This window comes from Arvicanthis niloticus, chromosome 6 (genome assembly GCF_011762505.2).
Source record: "Arvicanthis niloticus isolate mArvNil1 chromosome 6, mArvNil1.pat.X, whole genome shotgun sequence".
Classification (NCBI taxonomy): Eukaryota; Metazoa; Chordata; class Mammalia; order Rodentia; family Muridae; genus Arvicanthis; species Arvicanthis niloticus.
In genome coordinates this window covers 1,026,640-1,046,098 of record NC_047663.1, presented here as the reverse complement: position 1 = coordinate 1,046,098, position 19,459 = coordinate 1,026,640, and the positions used below count along the sequence as shown (strand labels likewise).

At 45.7% G+C, this 19,459-nt stretch overlaps 2 protein-coding genes across 2 annotated transcripts in view; both read left to right on the top strand.

Moving 5' to 3' along the window:
• The first annotated feature begins 1,250 nt into the window (after positions 1-1,250).
• Fn3k (fructosamine 3 kinase) lies at positions 1,251-16,722 on the top strand. Its single transcript, XM_034506925.2, has 6 exons — positions 1,251-1,459; positions 3,607-3,758; positions 5,523-5,614; positions 6,260-6,342; positions 14,607-14,729; positions 16,350-16,722. The coding sequence occupies exons 1-6, from the start codon at positions 1,319-1,321 to the stop codon at positions 16,686-16,688; spliced, it is 930 nt and encodes a 309-aa protein (XP_034362816.1). The 5' UTR covers positions 1,251-1,318; the 3' UTR covers positions 16,689-16,722.
• A 1,412-nt stretch (positions 16,723-18,134) lies between these two features.
• The window catches only part of Tbcd (tubulin folding cofactor D), a 168,648-nt gene continuing 167,323 nt past the window's right edge, over positions 18,135-19,459 (top strand). The window contains exon 1 of the mRNA XM_034508080.2: positions 18,135-18,414. Within this exon, the coding sequence (XP_034363971.1) occupies positions 18,210-18,414 (205 nt within the window). The 5' untranslated portion in view covers positions 18,135-18,209. The remainder of the gene's footprint in view (positions 18,415-19,459) is intronic.

Here is a 19,459-nt window from a genome sequence, read left to right as displayed (position 1 = left end):
GCATCATCTTAATGCGAGGTTGGCTGATGCAGGAACAGTGTCAGCTAGAAGGCCACAAGAAAAATATTGAGCAGCCAGGTTTTCTTTGACATGCTGGGAAGAGTCTTGTCCCACTAGGGCCTGAGACTAGTATTCACAGGATGGAGCCCCAAACCAGACTTGTTTTCATATATTGTGAGCTATGTCTCAGCACCGGGTCTGGTGTAAGTTAACTCCTCTATACTTTAGTTTTGTCGTAGAGAAGGCAGGAACTAATTACAGAATCCTTTCATAGGATACTTGTGAATTTAGCTGACATTCACTTGTGCCCTAGCACATACTGAAAGCTCAGCATTGTGTTGTCTTCCTCTAATCTTCCTAGTCCCTTTATAGTCAGCTGGACATATTACAGTACCGGAGAGGGACCAGCAGTTCATGGTAGGGGCTGGGATTTGAGGCAACCTCTTCTGAAACACTTGAGGGTTAGCACAGACTGTCTCCTATGTCAGTCTGTGAATGTGTTCTTATATGTATATGTGTGTGTGCACCCATGTACCTATGAGCATATATGTCTGCTGCTTTCCTATCATGGCTGTCCAAGATCCAGAGTCCCACCCAGCCTGGGTGGAGTAGGCTGTTGCTATCACAACTCCCAGAGTAGCCTCTATCACTCAGCCCTGTGGTATTAAAAGGTGCCACTAGGGTCTAACCGGGGCACCCCCATGGCTAGGACTCCACCCTTATCTGGACAGTGAGAGCTTCTCCATGGGATATCTGAGTCTCTAGGCTATGCCTTGTGTTGCAGGGATAAAGAAGCCCTGACCCAAACCTTCCTGTGCTCACATCTGACTCTCACAGTTGTGCAGAGAGCACAGGGCCTAGGGTGGACCCCAGGTGGGTGCAGATGTGCTGGGACTTTACACGCATGCTGTGAGGGCACTCCCTTTCCGTCTCATGGCTTTACAGAACACCGGGGATGAGTTTCTAGGATGAGTTGAGTTGGAGTAGAAATTCTGGATTGAGCCTCAGAGGAGACTGTCGAGAGCTTTTGCATTCCTCCTTTTCCCACAGCAGCCCCGGGTGGTGATTGCCTTGGAGAGAGAAATAAATGTCTAGTCCAATTCCTCCTTTTCTTCCCCCTTCCACCCCAGCCCTGGTGCCCCAGAAGCATGCAGGGATAGCGCGCACCCCAGCTAGCTAGGAGCCAGTAGGACGCGTCAGACAGTGTTTTGACAGCGCTACGCCCCGCCCTCTGACCCGCCCTCCGCATGTTTCCTTCTGGTCCCCGAACCCCCCCTCCTCTGCGTCATTTCGCTGGCATTCTGGTCCTCAATTCTCCATGGAGCAGCTGCTGCGCACCGAGCTTCACACCAGAACACTGCGGGCCTTTGGGGGTTCCAGAGGGGGCTGCATCAGCGAGGGCTATGCCTACTACACTGACAGTGGCCCCGTGTTTGTGAAAGTCAACCGCAGGACGCAGGTGCGCCGGGTGTACAAGGATAAAGTCTGGGAAGGGGGAAGAGGAATGCACGATTCTAGGAAGTGGTGGGGGAACTAAACCTGGTGTCCTTACCTTTTGCTGAGGGGTCAGCCAGCATTTGCAGGCAGGCTTCCTCTTGGGACCAGAGGATTTATCTTGGCTGCATGATTACTTTCTTGCTTTTGCTCCCACACAGGGGCTTTAAATTTTCTGTAATCACTGGCCGTGGGGGAGATGAGTCTCAGCTGTAAGCTGCTTCTGCCCATGTCTGGCCTATGCTCTGACCTCAGCTCCTGCATTCTCCCAACAGGTGGAGAGACAGGATTCCCAGGGCTAGGCTAGCACCAGCCTCCTCACGGGCTCTGTTGGTTTCTAGGGCGTTTAAGATCTTCCCGTTTAAGAATGTATGGAGCCAGGCACACATCTATACCCTCTCACCCTAGTACTTAGGAGGCTGAAGCAGGAGGATGGTGAGTTCCATGTCAGCCTGGGCTACATGAGGAGAAGCTGTCTCAAAAACAAAAACAAACAAACAAACTAACAACAACAAAAGAATGCATGGGAAGCAGTAAGACAACTGAAGTCTGTTAGCTAGAGTCCCTGAGAGCAAGCCGTGATGGCACAGCATGGTGCTCCCCCTTCTGTAGGGGGGAGGACTCCAGAGGTTACGCTCTGTGGGGAGTAGTTCTGGGTAGTGGATGTAGTATCTAGGATGGCTGTGGGGAAGGAGAGAATCCTAGGGTAGCCCTTCTCAGTCCCTCCTGGCATCACTAGAGATGGTGAAGGGTAGGAATCACCCTGCTCTCTGTGCACTGTTGTCCTGGTTTGGAGGCTTACCCTACGAGCATGGCTGAAGTTTGCGAATGCTCTCCCAGAACAGGATGCCCAGCATGTGCCATGCCTTTTGGTCCCAAGTGTGGATTGGCAATTTGAGTATACCCGTCTGACTTTCCCCCTTGGAAACGAATTAAAGGGGGGAACAATGATTTTCATGTGTGATAATAAGTGTTTTGGCTTCAAGTTTCATTTTTTAAATTAAATACATTCGACTTATTTTGTGTGTATGTGTGGATGTAAAAGCTCTGGTTTGCACGTTCATGACATGCATAGAAGTCAGTGGATAACTTTTCGGGAGTTGGCTCTGTCCTTCCGCCTTATTTTGTGGCAAGGTTTCTCTTGTTTCTGCTGCCACACGGCATGCTCTAGGCTAGCTGGCCTGAAAGATTCCAGCAGATTGCCTGTCTCCCATCATGTGGTGGGAGGGCTGGGATTACAGATGCATGCTACCACATCTGGATTTTTATGTGAGCCCTGGAGATCAAAGTTGTGTGATCAGGCTTGAGTGCTTTTACCCACACTCATCTACTTTTAGCTTTTAAAAAATGGATGATTCTATATGTAAGAAGTATTCACAAACCCCATGAATAAATGCATTTGTGGGGCTGAGGATATCATTCACAACAGAGCATTCGAGTGTGGACAGTCTCCTGGGTTCACAAATGCATGTTTTTAACCAATGGTGAACAATATGAAAGTTTGCCTAAAAATAAATGGGATGTTTGTAGAAATAGCTTAGCATCAAGCTTCTGGGTCCCAGCAAAAAGGCCTTATGGACAAGCTGGGTATATGATTCTTCTGTAGCTTCTCTAGTCCTTGCTAGAACTGAGCCTGACCATTCTGACCTCACCACTCTGCCTTCTCTGACTCGAATATTATCCCAGGTAACTTCTACCATGCCCAAGGCTGCCTGCCCCCACCTAGAGGCAGGCAGGAAAACAATACCTTAGAGGATTCAGACCCAGCCTCAGACGTTTTGTTGGCTCACACTTCACTTGTGCCCATTCCTCCCATCCCCCCTTTGCATCCTCTTGTGACCTGTGTATCTTCCACAGCAAGGCTTTGCTTGTATGGGTCTTCCCATAGACCCTTTGAATTCTGACATCAGGCTTGTCTTTTTAGTTCCATCTTACATGAAGGGGTCTCTTTTAAACCCTGGCCTTGAGGGATGGATGTAATGTTTTTCAGTAATTGAGGCACTTGGTCTTCTGGCTTGTGTCAAGGGCCATGAGTACTTTGGTCTGGCTAGCAAGGTCCCTGTTAGGGTCCAGGTTTGCAGAGCTGACAGAGCTCATGGCATTTGGATGCAGGCCCGGCAGATGTTTGAGGGAGAGATGGCGAGCCTGCAGACCCTCCGCAACACTGGCTTGGTGCGGGTACCTAAGCCCATGAAGGTGATTGACCTGCCAGGAGGTGGGGCTGTCTTTGTGATGGAGCACTTGAAGATGAAGAGCCTTAGCAGGTGAGTGCCTTTGTGTGCTGGGGAGGAAGAGAGCCATGTGCACATGCAAAGTTAGGGAGAGACTGGCATAAATAGAGCGAGACATGTGCAGAGAGACAGAGAGAAGGGCTCATGTACACAGAAAGAGGCAGGAACAGACAGAGACACAGACAGAGTGAAACAAAGTCACAGAAATAGAGAAGACAGGTGGAGAGAGAGGGAGAAGGAGAGAGAAAAAGAGAGGAAGAGAGTGAGAGCGTAGGTAGCAAGGGAGCAAGCACCTTGCTGAGACAGAAATGGAGAGAGAGAGAGAGAGAGAGAGTGAGAGAGAGAGAACACTAGTGAGCATTCTCTGTTGAGCTGCTTACATAACTCAACCCAGTTGCCAGAGTCTTTTTTTTTTTTTTTTAAAGGTCTCACAATGTAGTCCTGACTAGCTTGAAACTCACTATGTATAGCATGCTGGCCGCTACTTTCCAAGTGCTGGGATTAAGGGCATGGCATGTGTTACCATGCCTGTCAGAGTCCAGTTTTTAAAGATTTATTGGTTTTTTTTTTTGGGGGGGGGGGCGGTTTCGAGACAGGGTTCTCTGTGTAGCCCTGGCTGTCCTGGAACTCACTCTGTAGACCAGGCTGGCCTCGAACTCAGAAATCCGCCTGCCTCTGCTTCCCAAGTGCTGGGATTAAAGGAATGCGCCACCACTGCCCGGCCTTAAAGATTTATTGTTATTACATATGTATGTAATATATATTTGCCTGCATGTATGTGCACCATGCATGTCTGGTGGCCATGTTTTTGAGCTGCCATGTAGGTACTGGGAACCTAGGTCCTGTGTAGGTGCTCTTGACTGATGAGCCATTTTTATAGTTCCAGTCCCTGGAGTCCATTCTGTTTTGGGTTTCTCTTATTAGACCTGAGATCCTGAAAGTGAAGCTTCTATTAATTCTCCAACTTTCCCAATTGTAACAAAGCCAAGTTCGTCTTTCTCTACTACAACTGAAAATTATTTCCTGTGTGCGGTGCTTCGGCCACATGTATGTTTGTGCACCATATGTGTATACTACTCTCGGCGACCAGAAGAGGGGTTGGATCCCTTGGATCTGGAGTTACAGAAGGTGTGAGCCATTCTGTGGATCCTGGGAATTGAACCCAGTTCTTCTGGAAGAGCAGCCAGTGCTCTGAACTGCTAAGCCATGTCTCCAGCACCCAGAGTCCATTCTTAAGACAAAGATACTTGCTGGGTTTTTTTGTTTGTTCATTTTGGTTTGGATATGTCAGTTGTGACGAAGCTGAATAAAATAGGTGTATCTGAACAAGTCCCTTGCTTTACTCTATGTACTGCACTAATCCAGTTTGAGCTTACAGAGGCTGATCAATTATCTGGGAACTTAATTTTTTTCTCTATTACAGCCATGCATGTTCAATGTATAAAATATTGAAGGACAAACTGGTAAAGAAGGCATCAGAATGTTATCAGCGGGGAGTTGCCACAGCTCATATCTCAGTGTGACTGTGGTCTCAGGGTCTCTCCTATATTCCTTGTTAAAGTTGAGAGCTGAGGTTTTTCACTCAGTGACTGAGGCTTTGTGGCACATGGCCAGCAGCTGCTGAGATGCTAGAGAAAACAAGGGTTCTTACAATACATTTGGATTTTTTTTTTAAAAGGGGTTTATTATTGTACTGTTTAGAGTAACTTTAGAGCATTTAAAACATCTTTCAAAGCAGAACGTACTGTGTGGTGTTACTTGTTTGCTGTTGTAATTGCTGCTGCCTTACTTCCTCAGTCAGGCGTCAAAGCTGGGGGAACAGATGGCAGATTTGCACCTTTATAACCAGAAGCTCAGGGAGAAGTCCAAGGCTCGGCAGAACACAGTGGGTAAGTCCAGTTCGTTTTTGTTTTGTTTTGTTTTAAACCTGGGCCCAGCCCATCAGCTACCTTAGATGGGACTTCATGATGCTTCTTGGTGGCACTTCAGTAATGTGTTGAATTGCATGCCCGCCCCATTTACAGTACATTAAACAACTTTTTAAAATGCATGAGTATGGGAGTGCATGTGCGTGTATGTGTGGGGGGGGGGAGAAGGAGGAGGAAGAGGAGGAAGAAGAGGAGGAGGAGGTACTTGTTGGAGCTAGAAGAGGACATTTGATCCTTTGGAGAAGTTGTAGCAGTTGTACGATGTTCAGCCTGGGTGCTGGGAACCTTTAGAAGAGCAGCAAGTGCTTTTAACTCTGGGGCCATCTCTCCAGCCCTAAGTACACTGTGAAGCTTAGATGATTAAGCAATTTTAATGGAGCTGGTAAATGAATAGAATGGACTCCTGACCAACTAGCGCTGCAGTCTGTCCACTCATTGGCTAGAGTACAAAGTCCTGGCAAGTCTGTGTGCTGGCTAGTCCCTGCTGTGTGTAGTGAGCCCTCACATTACCTGTGTTTGAGCTATTTGTGTGCCCATCGCTTTCTCCCGAGATCTGGTTTCCATGAAAGATGAGTAGTTTCATGAGCTCAAGATTTCTGTTGACAGGCTGTGGGGCTGAGGATGCTGAGCCCCAGGGTGTGACCAAGTTCGGCTTTCACACAGTGACATGCTGTGGCTTCATCCCACAGGTGAGTGTTAGAGTGGGGACATCCCCATTTAGTGATGACCGTTCCTGAAGCTCTGGTGCTGGCCACTGAGCCCTTGTGTGCCACAGAGCACCAGTTCTCCAGACACCAGCACCCTCAACTGTTGTTTCTGAAGGTAGAGTGCAGGCTGTGGCACTTAGGATGGAGAGCTGATGGGAAGGCTACTTGAGCCAAGCTTGGAGGAAGTAGACACTGCAGTCCACTGGTCAGTGTTCCAGGTGGGCACAAGAGTGATGCAAAGGCCATGATGTGGGAGGGAACCTGGCCAGTTTAAGAATCTAAAGAATATAGACTGGACAAAGCTAAGTGTCCAGCCCTTATCTTGCAGGTTCTCTTCCAGGGCTGTCTTACTGAGATATATCTCAATATATATCTCCATTTTAAAGTATACCATCCAATGGTTTTTAGTACAAGCACAGTGTTAATGCAAGTATTACCACTGTCTTGTAGCTAAGTTCTAACCAGACCTGATGGCTTAGCCTCTGAGGTCCAAAGAGGTCAAGTGTGTTCAGATGATATGGCTATAGATTCATTATTAGGTCTCAATCCAGAATATTTTCATCACCAAAGGTAACTCCCATTAGCTGTTACTCCCCTTTCCTTAGCCCCTGGCAATCACAAATCTACTGACCGTCTCTGTGGTTTTGCCTGTTCTGGACACTTTATGTTGGTGACATTATATAACAACATGTGACCAGCCTCTTTTACTGAGGTTAATCTACACTTGGCATGGGTAAGAATTTTTTTATGGTAGAGTAATATTTTACTGTATGGTTGGACCAGATTTGGACCAGAATTCACAACCTTCCTGAACTAGCATGGCCTCCGTTACCATAGACAAGCATGGCTTGTTGTCTTGAGTTACATGTTGAATTTAAGGGCTTCTCATGGCGGTGGTCTTTAAAGACTTAGCTGATGAAGCATAGTGTTTTTCTCAAATCATGAGTTAAGAAATGAAATACTCGGGGCTGGAGAGATGGCTCAGCGGTTAAGAGCACTGACTGCTCTTCCAGAGGTCCTGAGTTCAATTCCCGGCAACCACATGGTGGCTCACAACCATCTGTAATGGGATCCGATGCCCTCTTCTGGTGTGTCTGAAGACAGCTACAGTGTACTCATATACATAAAATAAACAAATCTAAAAAAAAAAAAAAAAAGAAATGAAATAGAACTTGTCTATGAAGCAGATAAAAAATGGAGCTGATCAGAGAAATGGAGGGTCTCTGCGTTCCTCTCAGACTCTGCAATCCTGAGGCAACTGGTCAGAAGGAAATCAGAGTCCTGGTCCACCTACTTTGAGTAACAACAAAATTGTTCTTTATGTAATTCCTCCAACCATCCCCAAGCTGTGAGGCATCCTAGTCCCTAGCTGGGCTGAGTGGGGCCTTGAGGGGTGTTTCAGTCATGGTGGGAAACCACAGAAGGTGGACTTCTTCTTAGACTCTTGAGAACTCAGTTCTGTTGGAAGCATCAGTCCAGTGGGCTGGGGAATTCATGGGCTCTGTTTCCTGCTAAGAACTGAGCCACATCCCAAGCATTTTGTCTGACTCAGCTTACCAGTTGCCACAGTTGGCAGTGAACTAGGCGATGTCACCAATCCACCTTAGAGAAGAGGAAACAGATGCTCTGAGACTAAATAACGTTCCCAGAGATCTTGCAGCCAGTGAGTGGAGGAACGGGACTTGACATCCAGTCTGGCCTCGGAGATGGGCTCTAACGGTTATACAGTGCTGCCCTTCTCAGTCCTTATGTTCAGGTGGCACCTGCCTTTAGTGGCTCAGCAGGAAAACCACATGCCTCTGTGACCTTGGGAATCATGGCCCTTCCACCTAAGTGGCAAGACTGAGAGCTTCCAGTGCTAGCCAACAGGAAATTATCTTTTGTGACCTTGTCATCCTTCTGGCAAGAGGAGAGCCCCCAGGGACTGGGAGCCTTGCAGGTAAATAGGAATGGTGATCTCAGTGCTTGGGAGCTTGCCAGGCTGGGGCAAAGGGTCTCTTGTGGTACACCTAGAACCAGGGAGTAAATCCTGGGCTAAGTAACTGCAGTGCCAAGAGAGACGCCAGGAGGAGGAGAATGACTAGGACTATACAGGCTGCCTGCCAGGTTCAGAATGTTTTAAAAGCTCTGCCTTGGGGGTTTCTCAGAGCAGCCCTTGGAATAACCTCAGCTCATGTCCATCTCTATGGGAGCATAGGTGACACAAATTACACCTGTTTCAGATATAGTTTGATAACGTGGACAGCCGGCCACAAAATTTCTCACTGCAACTGAGAACGAGCACACTGACCCATCCCTGTACCTGGGTCACCACAGGTCTACTCCCTGTCACTGTAGATTTGCTTGTGTTTTGTGAAGTTTTATATTAATATAATAATATAGTATGTCTGCCCTTCACCTTTTTTTGATCTGACATATTTTACTCAGTATAATTGTTCTGATATGTGTCCATGTCAAATCTTTTAATGTTTATACATAACATCTATTCATGTCACATGTGTCAAAAGTCCATTCCACTCTATGGACAAACCGTGGTCTCTGTCTATTCATCCATCCGTTGATGGATTTCTGGGTTGTTCCTAGCCTCTATTCTTACAAATAAAGCTGCTATGAACCTTTACATACAAGTACTTGATCTTGGTTGAATGTATGAGACCTGAGACAGAAAACCTGGGTCATACAGTAGGTTCTTACCTAAGTTTTCAGAAACTGTCATGTGGGGCTGAGAGGGGGCTCACACTGCTTCTTGCGGAGGACCTGAGTTCGGTTCCCAGTAGCTCATGACTACTTGTCATTCCGCTCTCAGGAGATCTGAAGCCTTCTTTTTGCCTTTGCCGGTACCCATATACCTGTGGCATACTCTCACAGAGACACACACATACATAATTGGTTTTTTTTTTTTTTAAAAAAAAAAAAAAAAAACCTTAAACAATAATAAAAAAGAAACTGCCCCATGCTTCCAAAGAGGTTGTACCAGCTAAATTTCCACTAACTGATATAAGAGTTCCAGTTTTTCCTACTCTGGTGTGTACTGAATATTTCCTGAAGTTGTTTTTATATGACGAATGATCAATAAATGTGCATTTGCTAACTGGATGTCTTTCCCCCTTTTTTCTTTTATTTATTTCTTTGTTTGTTTATTTTACATGAGTACACTGTTGCTTTCTTCAGACACACCAGAAGAGGGAATCAGATCTCATTACAGATGGTTGTGGTTGCTAGGAATTGAACTCAGGACCTTTGGAAGAGCAGCCAGTGCTCTTAACTGCTGAGCCATCTCTCCAACGCACCCTTTTTTTTCTTTTTGAGACAGGGAATCATTATATAATCCTGCCTGGCTTGGAATTTGAGATGTAGACCAGGCTTGTTTCAAGCTTGCTATGATTCTCCTGCCTCTGCCTCCCAAGTGCTAAGAATACAGGTGTGCATCACCATGTCTGTCAAATGTCTATTATTATAAATATTAAATAAATATCATGTATTATTATTATAAAATATTATTATTAGTAGTAGTATAAAAAGGTTTCACTGTTTAGTTTTGGCTGTCCTGAAACTTGCTCTATAGATCAGTCTGGTCTCAAACTCGTAGAGATATGCCTGTCTCTGCCTCCGGAGTGCTGGGATTAAAGGTGTGTGCCACCATCTCCTGGCCGATTATTATTTTTAAAAAATTGAGCCTGATATGTTGTATACCTGTAATCCCAGAAGTTTGGAGGTGGAGGAAGAAAAATTAGAAATTTGTAGGTACCCTTGGCTACATAGTGAGTTCAAGGTTGAGTCCTTGTCTCAAAAGTCCTCTTTTTAAGTGTCTGGGGAGATGGTTCAGTTGACCAGGTACTTGCTGTACAAGCACAAGGGCTTGGGGTCAGATACCTAGCTCTTCTGGAAAGATGCTGGCCACAGTGTTGTGTCCCTGTAATCCCAGATCCATGGGGCTTGTTGGCCAGTGAATGTAGCCAAACTAGGGAGCTTCAGGTTTCAGTGACAGACCTTGTATTAAAAAATAACATAAAGAGTGGCTGGGGAGAGGAATCAGTTGGTAGGTTGCCCACTGTGCAAGCAGGAGGATGTGAGTTTGGATCCTCAGAATTGTGGTAAACGTGGGTATGGTTTTGTGCATCTGTAACTATCATGCTAGATGAGGGGGACTGAGACAGGAGGATCCCGCATGCTCACTGGCCATACAGGCTAGAAACCCTGTCTCACAGAAGAATAAGGTGGAAAGCAGTACAGGAAGGGAAAGGACCTTAATCTTCCTCTTCCATATGCACCCACATGCATGTACAACTGTGTGCACATGTTTACACACATATGCATACACACAATAAAGTAGAGAGCAATGAAGAAGGATTTTACATCAACTTCTGGCCTTTGTCTATGCATGTGTGCTTACACACACACACACACACACACACACACACACACACCTCCCCCTCCTTCCATTGTGGGTATGGTACTCAGAGCCTGTACATGCTTAGCTGTCAAAGGCCAGGTTTGGCCTCACAAGGTTAACCAGGGCAGGCAGTGAGCGGGTATATGGTGTTGGCAATTGTGGTCATACCGATAGCAGCCAGCAGTCCTCCAACCCTCATTGATAGTGGCAGGCAATTGATTGGTTCAATACTACTGATGGAACAAAACTTAATTATCTGGGGCCAGCAAGAACGCTCAGTGAGAAACTATGAATTCTTTTAACTCTTAATTATATATACAAATAGACAGAGAGATATAAATTTATACATTTGGTGGATGGAGCAGAGCCCCAAAAGCCACGTTTTATTTCTTCTCTCTGGCAATTCATACCTTCTTAGACCAAAGTTCTTTATAAAGTTACCTTATAGATAAAATGTTACACAAAAGGAGAGTTACAGAAGGATGTTGACAATAAGTTCAAAACAATGTTTCATTCTATAAGCTCATTATAAATGCAAAGCAACAGTTTCATATGGCCTTGTTTTATCATAGTGCACACCTGTGGCATAGTCCTTGGACCTGACCTAGAAGGAATGTTTTTCCTTGATCGCCAATCTATCTCAAGCCTATTTCTCTTCTTAGTGCAATTTATGAAAGCTCATAGTATTCCTTATTATGCAGCCTTAACTTACTATTCTATGAGGAGGGGGCACATTCTATTCTTGATTCTAATTTTATTACATCATTCTGGCAAAACAATGAAAGCCATCTTCTTAAACTTTCTTCTTAAAATTATTTGAATCAAATCAAAATGCTATAAAGTAATTCATCTAAACAGCATTAATTCACAAATGCTCATCTTCATGTTGATCTGCAGGAAATTTGTCCAGTAGGGTGGGCTGATGCCCAGGAACCATTATGCTATGTAATAACGGCAGGGAAGGCATATCAGCAGTGAGAAGCAATACTGGGATGAAGTCTCTGGGGCTGTACCTCTCCAGAGTGCACCTATTGAAGCTATGCAAAGTGGTGGGCTATCTCCAGTAAACTCGCTTGCTGCAGCCTTTCCTAGATGGCTTCTCTCACGTAGCAAGTCTACTGTGTGTAGCAACTAATCTACATCTGAGTTACATCCCCCATTCAAAAAAAAAAAAAAAGGGATTTTTATATAATAGCTTGTATTTTCAAACACTGCTGAACCTACCAAGTTTTGGTTGCTTTGTATTTGGGTGAGAGTATATGTCTGTATTTTATTTTTCCTTCCTTCCTTCCTTTCTTTTCTTTCTTTCTTTTTTTTTTTTTTTTTTTTGAGACAGGGTCTCTTTCTATAATCTTTGTTGGCCTGGAACTCAATATGTAGATCAGGCTAGCCTCAAATTTATAGAGCCCTGTTGACACACACACACACACACACACACAAACACACACACGGATGTATTACTATTTTATTGGGTTCTTTTATCACCCTTCTAACACTTATTCCACCCTAATCCCTTTCAACCTCCCAAAACTAGGTAAGAGAGAAAGAAGTTTAGAGGAGAAAGGGGACATAGACCTCTTTTTACCACTTCTTGCTAACAAGGAGCATTGAGTTTCTTGGGGACAGTCCAATCTTCGTCTTCAGGATATCTCCACCTTCTTGTCAAACTGCAACAGCAGCAGCAACCAGGAGCAACAGAGGGAAGCAGCAGCAGCAGCAGCAGCAGCAGCAGCAGCAGCAGCAGCAGCAGCAGCAGCCTCCACCACCTCCACTTCCTCCACCATCATCACCATCGCATCCTCCTCCTCCTCCTCCTCCTCCTCCTCTTCTTCCTCCTCTTTCTCTTCCTCCTCCTCTTCTTCCTCTTCTTCCTCCTCTTCCTCTTCTTCTTCCTCCTCTTCTTCCTCCTCTTTCTCCTCTTCCTCCTCCTCTTTCTCCTCTTCCTCCTCCTCCTTTTTCAGAGTGCCTCTGTCTCTTTTGAGCTCTGGCACTTATGCCCACTTCAGAGTCCCTCAGAATTAAACTATCTGCAGCTGGCAAAGATCAAGCCCCTCCTAGAGCAGGAGACAATCATAGTTAATGGCTGTGGACAAACTGAAGCAACCCAAATCCCACACCTGGGATTAAAACAGAAACATATTCACATAACATAACTGTGTTTTAAAAGAAGCCAAAAATTTCACTACAGAGATCTGCCTGCCTCTGCCTCTTGAGTTCTAGGATTAAAGGCATTGTCACTACACTTGGGTGTTTTCCTCTTTTTATAGAGCTTCTAGTCCTGCTGTATTATGACCTCACATTTATCCTATTTAACCCTAATTTCTTCCTAAAAACAGTATGTCCAGACTGACCTTGAATTCAAAATCCAGCCCCCCCACCGCCTTAATCTCCCAAAAGCTGAAAGCCTTATTTCTGAAAACAGTCACCTTCAACATACAGATTTTAGGATGAAGACATACTTAAGACCTTATCAGGTTGTGAGTGAGGATTCATCTATTTCTCCTTACAGTTCCAGCAGTCTTATTTTCATGCATTTAAGGCTCTGTTGCAGAGTTAGAATTTAGGAGTATCACAGAGGGTGGTGGCACATACCTATAATCCTTGCATCTTGAGTCAGAGACAGGAGTTCAAAGCCAGCCTGGGATACAAGGTAAAACCCTAAACAACAATAACAATGCCCTCCTCCCCCCGCCAGTACTAGTAGGTCCTGTGTATTACTTGGCCATGTTTTCAGTATGAAACAATTTTCTTTGTATTTGCTGGTAGTCTTTGCTCTGCCATGTTGTGTTGTCCGGCATGAATTTCCGCTCATTTTTCTTTCTTTTATTAGAACTTTGACTATTGTGAGCAACTCTATACACTCTCTATCCTTTTATTGTATTTCTGTTTTTGTGTATAACCTGATTTATATGAACAGAACGTATTTTTTTTAAGGATTTAAAAATTTTATGTGTATGAGTGTTTATTTGCATATATATCTATGCATGATGTGATGATGTGCATGCCTTGCTCATAAAGACCAGCAGAGGGCAGTGGATTCCCCCAGGAACTGAAGTTACCAATGACTGTGAGCAACTGTGTTTGTGCTAGGAACCTACACCAGAGCCTCTTGAAGAGCAGCACGTGCTCTTAATTGGTGAACCACCTCTCCAGCCTATAGTTGGGTCTTGCTTTGTTGTTCCAATCTGTTTCTCTCTGTCACTTACTGTGTGTGTGTGTGTGTGTGTGTGTGTGTGTATTTAACTTGGAACTCATACAGACTAGGCAAGCATTCCACCCTTGAGGTAGTTCTAGCCCAATCTCTGTCATATAACTACAGCATTTGTTTCTGACTCTTTGCACTTATGTGTTTATTGTGTTTGGGTTTGGTTTGGTCACCTTAGTATTTGTTTTACATTTTTTTCTAGTTCCTTTTATCCCTTGTAGTGGTCTGAATAAGAATGGCTGCCAGAGGCTCAATATTTGGATGCTTAGTCAACGTGCTTAGGGAGAGAAATTGTTTGAAAAGATTAGAAGGACTGTGAGGCAATTGGAAGAACTATGTCACTGTGAGTGGGCTTCTGCCAGGTCCAGTCTGTCTCTCTCTTGGCTTGTGGATCAAGATGTAGCTCTCAGCTTCCTCTCCAGAATCGTGCATTCCACCATGTTCCCTACCACAAAGATAATGGACAAGAACTCTGGAACTGTAAGCAAGACCCCAATTAAATGCTTTGGACACGGTGTCTCTTCTTTTGGGTTAACTGCTTCATGATTCCACTTGTATTTTCAGTTGGTTCACTACTGTTTGCTGTGTTTTTGCTGTGTTTGTTGTCCTGGGGCCATGAGTCACATGGCCTCTCCTCTTGTTGCTCAGGTGAATGAATGGCAGGATGACTGGCCAACCTTTTTTACTCGACATCGGCTCCAAGCTCAATTGGATCTCATTGAAAAGGACTATTCTGACCGAGAGACACAAGAACTGTGGTCAAGGCTACAGGTGAGCACAGTGCTTATTTCTCTGGGAAGAAGCTGTCTCTTAGGATCCTACAACATGCATGTGGGGGCCTCTAAGGACTGAGTCAGAATAGGAAAAACTGATGTTAGGGAGGGCTGGTCAAATTGTAGGGATATCAGCCACCACCTTCTTATCCTGTAGGTGGGGGGAAGGATGAGACAGACCTCTGGCTTCTGGATGTCAATCATTTCACTTGTTCGTTCTTACTCTCATTTTCGCCTCTGCCAAAGACCCCAGTGTGTCACCCTTAATAAAGATTTGTGTTCTTGCATCATCTGTTTCAAAATAGAACTCCAAAAATATTTAGATATACAATTCATCTCAGTCTAGGACAGAGGTTCTCAACCTGTGGGTTGTAATCCCTTGGTGGCAGGGAAGTCAAAGGACCGTTTCACAGGAGACAAATATCAGATCTCCTGCATATCATATATTTACATCACAATTCATGATAGTACCAAAATTACAGTTATGAAGTAGCAACAAAATGATTTTATGGTTGGAGTCACCACAACATGAGGAACTGTATTAAGGGTTACAGCATTAGGAAGGTTGAGAACCACTGGTCTAAGTGAAGACCCCCCCCATACTCGGGAGACCCTTCCTCAAGTCTCAGGAGATCACTACCACCCAAAGATCACAAGAAACCATACCTGGATGCAATCAGCAGAGGCTTTATTAGGGAATTTGGCCGGCGGTCAAACCACAAGCTCTCTCTCTCTGAAGAGCAAGGTTTGGCCCAGAGTGATGGGTTAAGGGGTCTTTTAAAGAGCAAAACCACAAACCAGGAGTGGGGAGGGGGTGAGGGGTTGCCAAGGATACATAACATAAGAATAGTGAAACATTCCTGAGAAACCCACCCTGAATGGTTAATAGCCATGGAAATTACTTAGTACAATCATTTTTCTCAAAAATGTAGTCTTACCAAGTCACTGTCCCCTATACTGTCATTACAAAATATTTCTCACTTCCTCCAGTCACAGCCCCACCTAGATGGCTTGTATTTTTTATGGTCAGGAATGTGTTTTCCTGCTTCGCCCCTCCCCCACACCCACAGGTGGGCCTGTTGCCTGAGGCTTGAGGAATGTAATCCAGCAAGTGTCCTCTGATTCAGGGGCAATGTCCTTCACCTGGAATGTGTCCTGGGGTAGTGAAAATCTTACATTCAGTTCCACTTTCTGGAACTTGCATTTTTCTGCCCAGGTCTAAGGGCAAAGAAAAAGTCTACATATTTCATAAAATGGTCTTTATAATTTTTCACTCTACATAAGGTGAACATGCATCAAAGAAATGTTATTTACTAGAAGAAGTGCAGGTACATATGTATAATAACATAAAAACACAGTTTAAAGGGTAGGTACCAAACTAGTTCACAGTCTACAGCATAAAACCCAAACAACTCTGAGGTTTTTGGTAAAGCTTTTAGACTCATTTGGTAGTGACCAGAATGCTAGACAAAGTTACAGTCAGGAATCAGGCGAACTTCTTCGCTGAGTGTAGTAGATTATTCGGCTGGACTCTGGGTGCATCCATGGCTCCCTGCTTTATTTCCAAGCACTGGATAATGAGCCCAAGTCTTCATGCTGGCAATAATTTCTCTTCTAGGTGAAGATACCGGAACTGTTTTCTGGTATAGAGATTGTCCCTGCCTTGCTCCACGGAGACCTCTGGTCTGGAAATGTGGCTGAGGATGACCAGGGTCCCATCATTTATGATCCAGCCTCCTTCTATGGCCATTCTGAGTTTGAGCTGGCAATTGCATCGATGTTTGGAGGGTTCCCCAGATCCTTCTTCACTGCCTACCATCAGAAGATCCCAAAGGCTCCAGGGTTCGACAAGCGCCTGCTGCTGTACCAGCTCTTTAACTATCTAAACCACTGGAACCACTTTGGGCGGGAGTATAGAAGCCCATCCCTGGGGATGATGAGGAGGCTGCTCAGGTAGTAGAGGGCTGGACCTAATAAAAAGTCAAACGGGACCCCTAACTGGGCTAATTTTGACTCATCCTCCGACAAATTCATCAAGAGGCTGTGAGGTTATGGCAGTGCAGCAGGTTCTAGGGAGCTACATATGTATCCCAGGCTGAGACCACAGCATCACTGTTCCTGGCAAGCTCCCACTTCAGCAGCTGAAGCCCCAGGTACCACAGTGGAGTAGGGAAGGAAGGACCATGCTCTCGTGGCTCTGGCCATTCAGTTGCAACCACTACCAGACCCTCTCCAGCGCCTCACTTTTTTCTATTTTTTTTTTTTTTTGTAGACATTATTTTGTGTATTCATGTGCTCAAATATGCGTGTATAGGTCAGAGTACAATTTGTGGTTCTGTTCTTCTACTATGTGAGGACCAAACTTGTTACTCCACGACATATCTGAGAAGACTGCTCTGATACAGATTGAAGCCAATAGAAAGTCTGTATTAGCTGGCCAGTGACTACACTGGGTGTTCCGGATCCCAGGATAACAACGAGCCTTCTCAGGGTGAACTTTTAACCACAAAAAATACGTTCTGAGTTAACATACTTTAGTTATCAACGACAGTTAGCCAGGAGCAGAACTAGAGAAGCCAAAAAGTAAAGTTAGCACATTTAGAGACTTTTCCGGACAGACCGACTTTGAAGGATCATCTTTGTTTTCAATTTGGCTGACGGGTGTTGTTTACATGCTGAGTTTTACATCCTGAATGGCACTTTCATCGTGGAGTCAGCTGTGCTAAGGTTTGGGGGCCTACTGTTACAGTCAACTCCTGAGGCTTAGTGAAGGAGACTTTGCATGGTAAATGCAGGATCAGCAATGTGCAGCCCATGCCTTTTGTCAGGACTGCTTTGGGTGTGCATGATGTTGCTGATGTTTGAGAAGTCATGGCAAAAGCTTTCATCCTGGAGCAATACCCTATTGCCTCCTACACGCTTAAAGCACCCCTCTCCCCCAACACTCCTGCAGGCGCTCAGACGTGTCGTTGCCCCATTCTTGTCCCCACACTCAAAACCCACTCCTTCCCTGCGTCCATACACCGCCCCTCTATTCTGGCTCTTTCTACTAGTTCGGCTTTCCTGCACTGTCCACACTAGCTCAAAACCTTCCAGGTTCCCGCCCCCAATTTCAAACCCAATTCTTTGCTTAACCTCATTGTTCACACACTCAAACTCCAGAAGACTTCCAACACTCGAATCCATTTTTTGCACAACTCCTGGTAAGGATAGGACCGACCCACTTCTCCGGCCACACCCTCCTTGGCCTCACTTCTTTTGGGCTCCACCCACTCCCTGTTGAGGCAGTAGTCATTGGAGGCTTAGTTTTCTTGGTGTTGCCCTTCACATATACTAACATTATTTGCACGCCGAGCCGACTTCGCGCGAGCTGTTTTGTCGGCTTGCGCGCCCCGTAGTTGGGGGTCGAAGGTCTCGGGGCGGGGCTGGCCGCTCTCGTGCTGCATCTCCTTTCTTCCCGGTTGCCGGTAGGGTTCTTATGGAAGCTGCTGGCAGGATGGTGCTGAGCAATGAGCCGGCTGCGAGCGCCGCGGAGGAGGAGGAGGTGGAGGATGATGCGCTTGTCCGCGCCTCCGCTCTGGAAGCGTTCGGCGAGAGTGCGGAGACCCGCGCGCTGCTCCGCAGCTTGCCGGCGGTGCACAGCGAGCGCGCGGCCCGGGAGGTGGCGGAGGAGCGGTTCCGCGGTGCGGGCGGGGCCCCGAGTTTCTGTCTTGAGCATCTGGGAGGAAGGGACTTGGGGAGCTATACCTCATGCCTGTCCTGCCGTGTCCAGGAACTGAGCAAAGCATACTTGGGGCATCTCTGTGCATAGGGAGGGAACGAACAGAGGGAATTGCTGAGGACCGACCTGCCACCTACGAGCGCCCGTGGCAAGCAAAGAGGAGTGGTCAGGCACGGGGTTTGTGTCCCTATGGGGCTCCTCTATGAGGCCAGGGCTCTGCACACTCAAGTGCCAGGTTTATCTAGGATCTCCGCTCCAGGCAGGGCAGGAGAGTGGACGGTGCCGTTAGGTTCCTTTGGTGGTTCTAAATCCCCCAAGTTTAGGTAGGCCTTTACAGTCTTTTGTAATGGATACTGTCATGGTTTTTGTCAACCGTACACAAACGTAGACATACCTCGAAAGAAATATCGAGTAATTGCCATCAGATTGGCTTGTTAGGCATGTCTTTGCGGCATTTTCTTAATTACTAATTGACGAAGGATGGCCCAGCTCACTGTGGGATGTACCCTGTCCTGTGGGTCTGGGCTGTCCGTATAAGAAAGATAGGTGAGCTTGAGCTTGGGAGCAAGCAGTCAAGCAACACTCCTTCGTAGTTTCTGCCTCTATTTGCTTTATTTCATCCCTACACTTTCCTCAGTGATGGGCTGTGAAAGCCAAATAAACCCTTTCTTCCTCAAGTTGGTTTTGGCCAGTTTTATCGCAGCAACGGAAAACATACTAGGACAGTGTCCCAATGAGTCCTTTGATAATTAGAGTTTTGTACTTGAACAAATCATTTTTTGTGGATTCCTTAGCTAAAAAAATTCTCTTCATAATGCTTTCTTTTTTCTTTTTTGGTTCGGTTTGGATGGCACTCTAGTTTTTGGGAAAGACAGGGTGGTGGGCTTTGTGGAGGGAATCTGAAGTGGCAGGTGAGAATTGCAGAGGCAGAGAGACCATTGGGTTGGGTAGAAACAGATTAATTTGCAGGTGTCCAGGGTTGGAGAGGTTGTACAGTTATTGGTTTG

Coding starts and splice junctions, on each gene's coding strand:
- Fn3k (XM_034506925.2), top strand. CDS start 1,319: ATGGAGCAGCTGCTGCGCACCGAGCTTCACACCAGAACACTGCGGGCC. Junction 3,759..5,522: donor AAGATGAAGAGCCTTAGCAG/GTGAGTGCCTTT, acceptor TTACTTCCTCAG/TCAGGCGTCAAAGCTGGGGG. Junction 6,343..14,606: donor GCTGTGGCTTCATCCCACAG/GTGAGTGTTAGA, acceptor CTTGTTGCTCAG/GTGAATGAATGGCAGGATGA.